The sequence below is a fragment of the Sinocyclocheilus grahami genome, unplaced genomic scaffold (assembly GCF_001515645.1).
Source record: "Sinocyclocheilus grahami isolate Dianchi unplaced genomic scaffold, SAMN03320097.WGS_v1.1 scaffold1919.1, whole genome shotgun sequence".
Lineage (NCBI taxonomy): Eukaryota > Metazoa > Chordata > Actinopteri > Cypriniformes > Cyprinidae > Sinocyclocheilus > Sinocyclocheilus grahami.
Window position 1 is genome coordinate 62,747 of NW_015507098.1, and position 12,783 is coordinate 75,529.

General features: G+C 35.5%; 1 protein-coding gene across 1 annotated transcript in view; it reads right to left on the reverse strand.

Moving 5' to 3' along the window:
* LOC107573327 (importin-13-like) overlaps positions 1 to 12,783 on the reverse strand; it is a 44,122-nt gene that overhangs the window by 20,629 nt on the left and 10,710 nt on the right. Inside the window, exons 3-7 of the mRNA XM_016259768.1 lie at positions 6,863 to 6,966; positions 6,722 to 6,731; positions 2,007 to 2,148; positions 441 to 607; positions 39 to 159 (exon numbers count right to left, since the gene is read on the reverse strand). Of these exons, the coding sequence (XP_016115254.1) occupies positions 39 to 159; positions 441 to 607; positions 2,007 to 2,148; positions 6,722 to 6,731; positions 6,863 to 6,966 (544 nt within the window). The remainder of the gene's footprint in view (positions 1 to 38; positions 160 to 440; positions 608 to 2,006; positions 2,149 to 6,721; positions 6,732 to 6,862; positions 6,967 to 12,783) is intronic.

Consider the following 12,783-nt stretch of genomic DNA (forward strand, 5'->3'; position numbering starts at 1 on the left):
CCACTGAAAACTGAAGACTAAATCCATTGTTTTCTGACCTGCCATGTTGTTGCTTGCTCTGTGTTGGTGAGGAGTCTCCCCAGTTTGTCGTACAGGTTACTGAGTAATTCGGCTCCCAGCATCTCGTAGACGTACATTAGTGTGTCGGAAATATCCACCCTAAAAGAGTCAAACATTACAGAAATGCAACGTATTATCAACCCTTCACACAAAGCACAAACCCTTTGTGTTGTTATTAGTTTTATTTTCAAAGACAATTAATCGAAAAAGCCATGCACTATTAAATAATAAATATTTAATTTAATGTTACATTTCCTAATAAGAACAGCAACTTTGTTGGCTGCGCCAATTCAGCAAATCCAACACAAAACTGCTGAGTGTAGAAGAAAATGTTACAACAGGCCCATGAGAATTTGAGTCACACACACACACACACTGACCTGTAGATCCTGAACTGCTCCTTCTCGTCTGATGACCAGGAAGCATACTCCTCATCCGTGGGGAACTGCGCTTTGTGCAGCAGAACGTCTACGAGCTGGAAATACACGGGCCTGTAGACCTGCAGATAGACGGCCTGCTTCTCTGCCTCAAACGACATGATGTCATCCTGAAACACACGGCCGAACATCAACAAATACACACTAAACTACTGCTGAAGTAAGGGAGAATACTGTCACTGGGTCACTATCATAAAATAAACCCTGTGTTAAGCAACCTACTTAATAAATAAATACTGATGCTAAATAAATAAAATACTGATTTGAGCTGAATTTATATTATCATGTGAGAAGAGTGTACTCAAAGCAGTAACAACTGTACAATATATGAAAGTCAAGAACTGTAAGTCACTAAGAATGACATACCTTATTGTTCAAGTATGTAAATACTGTATAAACGAGTAAAGTTGATTGAAAGTGCAGAGAAGTCGATTTGATAACATCATAACAACAATAATTATTATTATTTTATATAAAATTAAAATATATATTTTGCATATACATATATATATGAGCAATATCACACGAGTAGACGTGAGATATGGCTGTATATCGGCATGGCTGTGATTTGGCTGTTTAAAAAATAAATAAATAAAAACGTTTTGCTGATTATGTTTTGTATAACTTTAAAAAGCTTCAAAATTTTTTCCTATAATGATTATAGAAATACATTTATCTCAGTATTAATGTGACAATGTTGCACTCCTTCAGCAACTCTTTCGGCCAGTTTCTTTGTCTCTCTTGCGGACTCCTGCATCTCTCATGAAGCAAAACAAAACGAAACACTGCATATAATAGTGTATAAATCACGCCAATTGCAAAAATTAAACCAAACGAGGTATCTATCCTGAAACAGACACTTTGCCTTGGCGGTGGGGTGGTACACGCGCTGGTACCAGGCATTTTTTGTTGACTTCCTACTGTATATATATATATATATATATATATATATTATAAAATATAAAAAATATTCTAAAATTCTAAATGTTTATAAAATAATATAATAATAAAAAGAGCTGAAATCACATTTACTTGCGTCTTCTATAAAAGCATATATATATCTCAAACTCTGAGCTAATTGTAAGTTTGTACTAAAAGTTATCGCTAATATTCCATTTCTCTATTACAAATATAAAAATTAAAAGAAAAAGAAAACCATAATCTAATAGTTTTGCAGTACTCCGTCTAGTGGCAAAAAACATAAAATATTCAGCTAGCGCAGACTGGAAACACACCCAAGGACACAAGCAAAAGGACATTCTTGAATATTCAAAACGTGACACACTGAAGTTAACACACAGCACAGGTGTATATTCAGATACAGTGAAGGACGGTTCAATATCTCTAACAGAGACTCTCCATCACTGCTATAAACAAACAAAAAACCTCCACATACAATACAACCCTTTCAGGCCTGTTTCTGAGATGCCTGCGTTCACAGTGTCCTGTGCATAGGACCACAGACTGTGCATGTTAAGATGTGTTTAGGATCTCAGCGGCACTGCTCACCTGTAGTGTGTACCAGAAGGTGAGCGTGAGAGAGCTGGTGGTCTCGTTGACGGGGTAGTGACCAGGGATGCCCGTGCAGAACATGATCATATTCACCAGAGCCAGAAAACTCTGCCAGTGCTCCACCTGCTCCAACAGAGCTCTGATAGAGAAGAGGAGAACAGACCTTCATCACACAGGAACACAATCACTGGGACTACGTCAGATTTGGAGACTATTTATTATTAGGGATATCAGGGTGTCTACAGATAGACACTTGAAGACTTTTTAAGAACTTTTTAATACCACCTTATATGACATTAGGACCAAACTTAGATTACATACATTTTTCAAGGCTGATTCAGATTTTTTTACAAGCAAATTGGCAGATTCCGATCACCATTTTTTTTTTTTCTTAAAGCAAATTTATTTGTTGTTTATTTGGTCTATAACAGGCAAACTGGCTTAAAATAAAAATATCTGTAGCCATTTGAAATTAGAGGCTACCACTGCATTGAAATCATGATCCAAACAAAGATGATACACACACATAACACAAGCAGTTGTTTTTGATATGAATTAGATTGTAAAAATTTAAAGATTTAAGGCAAAAACAGAATGGTCTGACTTTAGATGTGTGAAATTATGCTACATAAGACACCTGCACAAAACAAAAACAGCAGACCGACTTAAAGAAAATGCAAATTCACTCTCTGACAGCAGGTGGCGCTTATGGAACGACTGCGGGGGAAAAACAAATCTTCGGTCTGTCCAATGATTGTAAACAGTCACTGGGTCCGTCAGACTGGAGACATTTTAGCGGTAATGTGACCAAAAATATTTAAGCCCCATCGAAGACCCATTGAAGACATTTTTAGACTTTTTTAGGACAACCTGTAGATATTTCATCATAACAGTGAAAGTAAGAAAAGCTGTGTTATAGCTTGAGCTGCAAGGTTTCTCTGTATAACAACGCAGATACGTACAGCTGGCTAATAAGAGGTCTATATAATCTGGGTCACTATTAAAGGTGTCTATTGTCACATCATACATATTCACGCAAAATAAAATAGTTGCATTTTCCAGTGAGAACGGGCTGCTAATTCCACAATATTGCTGTATGCAACCAACAATGAATTAATATGCACATGAACCTGAACGTAATCAACATCAATTGATCAACAGTTCCAAAATAGCCACATAATGGGAAGTTTAACCTGTTGAGGAACTTTAACCAAGACCAAATGAAAGTGATAACGCTGCTACAATAGAGTACATATTCAACTAATAGAATACATGTGATGACAGTTACAGTTTAGGGGCTTTGGCAGCGGGTAGTTAGAGGAACAAGCCACCAGGATGGTTCCCCTGAGAACTAAACGCTCCCTTAGTGACATTTTCCTGGTTGCATTCACACCACCAGTATGAATACTGAAGAGACTTAAGCCAGCCAATGGGCATATCATGAAAACCGTACTTTTTCCGTGTTCAAGTGCTATAATCGGGTCCCCGGTAGGCCTGTCGCAATAATCAATATATCGACTTATCGCGCAATATATGTACATGACCTCAATAATTTTTGGTGATGCAATATATCGCCCATTATATTTACTTAAGAATTAATGTCACCATGTTTTGTACATTCCACTTGCGCCTGTGTCTTTTGCAGCTTCTCGTACATAACGTGGTGTAGTCATGAGGTGCTAGTTCACATTTAAAAAATGCTTCTACAAACAAAGTTTCATCTGCAGATATGATCTTGTTTAGGGATCTGTATTTTTGTGCATATGGACATCTGACTGCTGAGTAGTGATTGTGTTTTTCAGCAATACAGTGCACCCTTAATTTACAGAGAAAAGAAGGTCAGGGAAAAATCTGTAGTTATTCGTGAATTTTATGATTGTAAACAGTCACTGGGTCCGTCAGACTGGAGTCAGACTGGAGACATTTTTGCGGTAGAGTAACCAAAAATATTTAAGACCCACCGAATCTGAATTTAAGACAATTTAATACTTTATTAGGAAAACTTTATTTAAGACATTTTAAGACCTTTTAATTAGGGATGCACGATATATCGGCCACCATATCGTGCATAATTAATATGCACAATTAATCGAATTTCTAATTTCTAATTGCAATTACAATTATGGATGCTACAATTACGTAATCGTTCAAAGCGGCAATAAATCGTTCAAAGTCCACTTATGTTATTCTGCACGCTTGAGATATGTTTGTTTCTTTCTACATGTTATCTTAAAGGCACAATATGTAATTTTCGCCGCAGGAGGGCGCATATTCAAAATAAACAAAGAGGCAAAAGCGTAGTTTGATGACGCCGTGACTGGGTGTGGAATCATGGGAGAAGCAATCTGACGGGACTCGGGCAGAAATCATGTTCATGGATGAGCTAATGATTTATTAATGTCGTAGTATGAAGCAGGGTGAGGCTGAAAGTAGTCGAAGCTAAACGAGGCCGCTGAATGAGCGTGACACATGGCTGGAAAGCAGTGGAGCTTTTATTATGCCACAGTCGACCACTTCCACTCCTTCCGGTCGTGCGCATGTGGGGTAAAGCAGCGCTGTTTTATCATACTAGATACATTTGAAAGTTCTGTTATAATGCTACTCTGTGCGGTCATCACCGGTCTATTAAAACGCACAACATATTAAAGCGTCTTTGGTGTTTCCATGTCTTCTACAAAACAAAACCGGAAATCGAGGGGTTATGAAGTCATTGGCAGGCGAAACAATGACATGATGGACACGCTCCGTGTCACTAATTAAAATTGCTTATTTCTTTGGATTTAAACATTCTTAGAAACATTTGGGATAATATAAGTACCCAAGTCAGCAAAATATATAACACTGTTCTAGTGGTTTTTGGATATTTTAATTAAAAAAATCTTACATATTGTACCTTTAAGGGTTTTTCCATTGTTTTAGTTTTAGTATAACATTATAATACCATTCATATTTTTAAAATCCAATCCGATGTATAGTTGACATTTGAGGCTTAATACTATAGAAAAGCACTTAAGGTTTTTCAGTTAAGAGTGTTTTCCGCTTGTTTATTTTCATATAACAATACGGCATGCAGTTGCATCAAATAATGGTATAAACATCATTCAATGTAAATTGTGATAATCATAATTAATCATCGCAATTACAATTTCAAGGGAATAATCGACAATTATGAGTTTTGTCATAATCGTGCAGTCCTAATATAATGACAGGTTTATTTGGCAACTAGATGCAAACTAGAGAAGAGGAGAAACGCAGAGAAGAAACTGATGAGCATAAGAGACTTTTTTCAAAAGAAAACCAAAAAAACAAAGGTATATACAGCCAATATTATATACAAATTATTATATATTTGAGGTCTATGAGTTTTTTTCTTAAAAAAATATTTTATTCAGCTATGATGCATTAATATGGTCAAAAGTAGAAAACAGGTATTTTAAACTGTAATCATATTTTAGAATATTACTGTTTTCACTGTATTTTTTAACAAAAGATACTTTAAAAAAAATATTTTAAAATCTTACCGAGCACTTGAAATGTGTATTGATATAATTTTTTTTACATTTTGAAATGCAGTTGACTGTATAATTGTGCATAAATCTTACATATTGTACCTTTAAGGGTTTTTCCATTGTTTTAGTTTTAGTATAACATTATAATACCATTCATATTTTTAAAATCCAATCCGATGTATAGTTGACATTTGAGGCTTAATACTATAGAAAAGCACTTAAGGTTTTTCAGTTAAGAGTGTTTTCCGCTTGTTTATTTTCATATAACAATACGGCATGCAGTTGCATCAAATAATGGTATAAACATCATTCAATGTAAATTGTGATAATCATAATTAATCATCGCAATTACAATTTCAAGGGAATAATCGACAATTATGAGTTTTGTCATAATCGTGCAGTCCTAATATAATGACAGGTTTATTTGGCAACTAGATGCAAACTAGAGAAGAGGAGAAACGCAGAGAAGAAACTGATGAGCATAAGAGACTTTTTTCAAAAACCCCCCAAAAAAACAAAGGTATATACAGCCAATATTATATACAAATTATTATATATTTGAGGTCTATGAGTTTTTTTCTTAAAAAAATGAATATTTTATTCAGCTATGATGCATTAATATGGTCAAAAGTAGAAAACAGGTATTTTAAACTGTAATCATATTTTAGAATATTACTGTTTTCACTGTATTTTTTAACAAAAGATACTTTAAAAAAAATATTTTAAAATCTTACCGAGCACTTGAAATGTGTATTGATATAATTTTTTTTACATTTTGAAATGCAGTTGACTGTATAATTGTGCATAGTCAGGATTGAAAATACATAAGTTGATCAACGTTTAAAATAGAGGAGAAAACCCTTCAATCTTTTGTTGTTGACGTCAAATGTGGTGCATTCCTGTCAGCATCACATGACGGGGAATCTGAGAGAAACGTCAGGAGTTGTCATTTAGTCTGACACCTGCTTCCATTCCTAGTTTGTGAGTGTGACAGAATGCTGACAAATGGAGTGAGATTTCAGCAGAAACTGCCTGTAGGTGTAACATGCCTGACCAAAATCAAGTTTGAGTCGGCTACTGGGACACTGCCTTAGATATAATATAACCCTGAGCTGAGTTCCATCCACAGAGACCAGAAGCTTTCAAAGTGAAGATCTCGCCATAATTATCCCTCCACACACTCGTGCATGAACACGGTCTCACATAGAGTCCACTGAAATCAGTGTTCAGCAAAATTAAGAACAATTATTACTGAGCAATATATATATATATATATATATATATATATATATATATATATATATATATATATATATATATATATATATATATATATGATTCGACAGATGCCATGTGACGTTTCCATGTCTCCATTCTGTATGGCGTCTCGTAACTGTTCCTGTAGCTGTAACACCTGCGGCACCAACTTCAGGAGAGTGTTCACGTACCTGAAACGCATGGACACAATGTTCAGGACTCAACATGAAACAACATTAGCATTAGCAACTAGTGTTGGGCGATATGGTCATTTTTCAAAGTGGGTGGGGGCAAGAGAGAGACTCTCTGTACTTGTCATAGGCAATTTCACAACTATTGGGTGTTTTAAACCGCGCGCGAGAAAGAGGGAGCCTATGGAAGCACCACAAACCTAAATAATATACTTTCAAACATACTGATAAACTAACATGTTAAATACAAAATATTTAAAACAGCTAGTTCATATATATTCGGATACAACAGTCATACATTGCTATTAGGACCGCGCATCCTGTGCCAAGTTTGCGCATTAACGCACGGAAGTTATCAGTCTGGTCTGCAAAATCAGTCAACGGTGAAAATCAAAAGTAGATTTATTTTAAAGACCAACAGTTTAACACTAAATATTGGACATAAACGAACACGCTAAATATAAAGCATTTAAAACCGGTGAGTTCATATATTTGGAGTAAATTTAAATTAAACGGACAGTTCTACAGCGCTCCGGACCGCGCGCCCCATGATGAGCCTGACGCACCGCCACAGAAACAAGAATGAGATGCGTTCTAACATAACTGTGGCATTAAACTTAGTTAGTGAGGGTTCGGTTAAAATATTGCACATATACAGGCCGTTCAGATTACTTGTTTAAGTGCAACGAAATACCTTATATCAGCAGACGATGTACGTCTGTGTTTGTGGTTGGAGACTCCTTCACTGGCTACAGGCTCCTCATTTGCGCGCGTGTGTGTGTGTGCGTCTGCGTGAAATACAGTGCTGAATGAAAAAGCGGGGCAATTTGATAATAATAGCCGAATTATAATGGGCCACCTAATAATAATAATAATTATTATTATTAGTATTATTAATACATTAATAGGAGAATGAGCCTAATATCGTCTTGACTATCGACAAAGACATCTGCTATTGTCGATATCTCTGACTATCACTGATACATGATACTATCGTCTATCGGCACAAACCTATTAGCAACACATCCAACTTTTGTAATGTGAAATAATATTCAGTTCCTGTAACTAGTTTTTTAAATAAAAACTGAAAGAAATAGTTAATTCCGGGACAACTTTTTCTTACAAACACAGATTTTTGCTTCACAAGACATTAACTGCTGGACTGGAGTGGTGTGGATTACTTGTGGATTATTGTGATGTTTTTATCAGCTGTTTGGACTCTCATTCTGACGGCACACATTCACTGCAGAGGATCCATTGCCAAGCAAGTGATGCAATGCTACATTTCTCCAAATCTGTTCCGATGAAGAAACAAACTTTTCTACATTTTGTTGACCTAAGGGCGAGTAGATTTTCAGCAGATTCTTATTTTTGGATGAGCTATTCCTTTAATGCTAATCGCTGCCCATGATAACACGCATACACTACACAAAAGGTTTACTAATGCAGTGATTCCATGTGACGTCGCTTTGCTGCACATTCAGAACAACTTGCTTGGCTAATTTACTTCTAAACACATTCCCATAATGACAAAAACACAACAAACAACATTAACTGTAATCTGCACAATGTACATTTTCTCTTCTCTTGAAATCCTCACATTTTCCTTCATTTGTCTACAGCTGTTACCTAATTTCTACATCAACTTCTGTCATGTTCCTCACCCCTGCTGCCATCTCAGTGCTTCTGGAACAATCTGTCCTCAAGCTCTCTCTCTCTCTCTCTGTCGTCTCACCCTCGTTTTGGTGTCAACAGCAGGAAGGACACATGAGTGGGAATGTTAACGAGGCACGGACAAAGAAAAAGTATGAAGGGCGGCTCATTACGGGCTCATCACAGGCTTGTCTGAGGCTCACTGCTCGACAGACACATCAGAGATCACAGCTCTGTGGCATTAAATAGTGCTTCATTACAGCAAACGACACAGAGGAAAATCTACAGCATCACACTTAAATACTCACCTATTAGGCTTTATTCAGATGGGTGGCAATAATGTTTTTTTTGGCATATCTGACTCAAATTGGCTTAGTTTAATACCATTATATTGATAGTAGTTTTACATTGTTTTTTTTTTGCCATAAATAAAACTATATATACATACATATATATATATAGCCTATAGCAACCTGATCATAATAAATCAACAAATTCATGTTGATGATCAGATGATAAAACAAGATCAAATGCTTGTTCCCTTTCAGTCAGTGCTAAATGAGATGATATTACAGAGATTGTGATGTAATATGATGATGAAAAATTATAGAGGAATCTGTACAACACACCAGGGAGATGTTTCACAGTTCGGTAGGTCTCGTTTTAATCATTTAAACTTGTTTTTGCAGTGCTGAAGGGAGAGAGCTGCTGCCAAGAGCACACTAAACCACACAGATGAATCTCATGTTTTTTTAAAGGGGTCATATAATGGAAAATATTATTTTTCTTGCTCTTTTTTTAAAATAAGATATTGATATACTGTATGTAAACACAAGATCTGTTCCCAAACCCAGCGAGTTGGCAGAATCTGAAAGCATCACAGGCAAGCAATGTGAAGGCTGTTCCAAACTCCAGGCAGCAACCCCTTTTTTCCCTTCAGCACTGCAAAAACAAGTTTATGTTGCCTTCAGGGATACTAGATACTAGATTCTGTCCAGGTTTTAATGCAGTATCGCATGCATCCTTCACAAGTGATGCAATCACAGGATGCACTGTGATGAAAACATCATCTAAGCTGGACAATGCAACATTTATTGTGTAAACATACTAATGTTAACTAAACTGGATTCAATTATGAGTCAAGTCAAATCCTGCTCTCCATTAATGTATTAAATATTAATTATCTTCTGCCCGGCATTTTGTCATTTCATGCAATGCAGTTTTTCTGATTTTAGTGCTTCTATTCAGCAAAGATGCATTAAACTGATGAAAATGTAATTTATAAATGTTAGTTCTTTCTATTCATCAAAGAATCTTGAAAAAAATGTCTCACGGTTTCCACAAAAATATGAAGCAGCGCAACTGTTTTCAACCTTGATAATAATCAGAAATGTTTCTTGAGCAGCAAATCAGTATATTAGAATGATTTCTGATAGGGATGCACCGATACCACTTTTTCCAGTACTCGCCCGATACCGATTATATCTGGTCTCGGAATCATTTTTGGTTTGACTGTATATCCTTCGGTTATTTCCACATGTAATTATGCCCATTAAAATGTATTTTACAAGGTTTTGTTACTTTCAATTTGTAATATATGTGTGTGTGTGTGTGTGTGTGTGTGTGTATAAATAATGTAATATAAAATAAATAAATGAATAAATAAATATAATAAAAATATCAAAACTAACAAATACAAAACAGGTTATTGGACAACTAGTAAAGTAGTTAAGACCCATGCCTACACGTTTGACATGGCCCTTATAAATCGCAGCATTTGTTCGCAGTGTGACCTTGTCTTTCCTGGTTTAATTGATCTAATGGCCGGTGAGGCTGCGGCTCTGGCGAGTGCATTTATTTATGAGTTCAGGTTTTAAGATGCTTTTACTAGAATAGGCCCTAAATAAACAAATAATCACATCAATGACACTGCAGTCAAGGTCAAGGAGGGCTTTCAACACCATCAGGAAGATTCATGCAGCATGTCACTGCACACCTGTTGGATGGTGAACGTTGGGCTGATCACTGATCAGTCTCAAGCAAAATACATTAATTATCAAATCAGACATCCCTACTGCCCTCGTGCACACTTCAAGATGATCTACGGCACAAAGTTCACTGAATAACGACTTTCTGCTTATGACTTCACAATATGTTTAAACTGCTAGTCAGCTTAATAACCTCGGATTACATCATACGTCATAACTACAACATTTAAGCAGAGTTTCCCATCTATGTGCCATATTGTCTCTCAGACTGCCCAATTTGAGTTCGATTCATCAGAGCGCAGATTTATTCTCTCGAACCTCAAATGCTCTCGTGTGAATCCTCATATCTCACTGTGCTTCTACAGACACAGACGCTCCCTCTCCCTCTCTGTGTAATTACCCTCAAACACCAGGAGACAGATGAAATGAGTTGCCTGGCAACAGGATGCATTTGGTCCAATGGCATCCTCCCGAGAGGCTTGATTGTAATGTGTTTAAACAGTGCGAGGAGGTGATGAGGTGATGGAGACAGAGGATAGTGAGAGAGGACCAGGCACGGGCATGATGGAGAAAAGGACAAAGGTGAAATGATTAACGAAAAGAATCATTGATATGACCTTAAGAGCAGGTGACACACTGGCCGAACTGAATTCAAAGCACCTCATGCTGAGATTTGGGTGTTTGAGAGCGAACAACAGACTTCACGTTCAGCCGCAGATCACAATATGACAACGCAAAGAGGAAAAACTGGCACGCTAGCTGTCCATGCGTTTACTCATCAAATCTACTGTCTGTCAACAACAGGGGTCTGATCTGGGAAAAACATGCTTTAAAATAAACAACAAAATTACATGCAATTATTATATTGTAAAACCTGATTTAAGTGAAATAACTGAATGATGGATTAATAAAATGATACATACAGTATATAATACTAATTAATTATTCAACGCTGTCAGCGTTTGACTGAGGAGGAATTAATTCACAGTTTAATTATGTCTGTAATTAAAATGAGCTGAAGAATTTCTTAATATAGCTCTGTTAATGTTCGGTTTCAGATGGCTTATTACAGCTATAAAGTTATTCAGCCAAGTGCAGCTAGCATTACTTTTTCTCATCAATAGTGAATAAAATAAAAATGTAATAAAAAATTTTAATTTTTTTTTGTTATTCATGCTGCGCAACAAAGTTACTGTGGATTTCATGACCTCCAGAAAACAAGATACAAGATATTGATCAACTCAGTCAATCGCTCAATCAATCAATCAATCAATCCAGTCCTTAACATAAATGAGTTTGAAACCCCAGGATCTAAAACAGTGTTTTGTTTTGTTTTTTTGTAAGCCGAACACCTTTGATCTAAAATATTTATTTGAATTATCCCCGAGAGATTTTAAATTAATATTTCAATATTTTAACATCACATCATGGTTCTCTGATGTTGGTTAATGATCACATAACACTTTTTAATGACGGCTTGAGAGTTGCTTAATGAAATTAGCTGTTTGTGCACAATAAAATATATATTTGGGAGCATTTCACAAGAACATGTTCAGGTCATATTTCATCGTAAAATCAAAAGAAAGTCAAATATACTGCATAAAGCTATTTCTAGGACCACTGTTATAATATTTTTAAGTGTATTTTCACGACAATTAAGGATTTTCCCAAAAATGTTTTTAACATTTAAAAAACAATGTAATTACTGCAAATCTGGACTGTTTACTTTTTCTTTGGTGACGCTCATTAAATTTGCATTATTGTAAACATGTATTAGAATTACTGTAATACAATAATTTGATTAAAAATTATATTATTTAAAAATAATTTTAACATATACATTTTAATTATTTTAAATTTACGTAATTTAAAATATTTAAATAAATTAACTGTTAAAAAAATTAAAGTTAATGGCAGCACAAAAATCATACCATGTCAATCTTACTATCTTTTTTCAAATAATACATGCATTTTTTTGCATTAAAATAATGAGAATTGGGGGATGTACTTAACTGTCACGTCATCTTAAGGGTCCTGAATGTAAATGCAAAAAAAAAAAAAAAATTTTCCCTTCCATTTTCTTCAAGCAAAATATCATTTTTTTTATTTCTTTTGATTTTGGGGTGAAATATGATGTCCAGGACATTTACTTAACAGACTTTGTGTGATTTCAGCC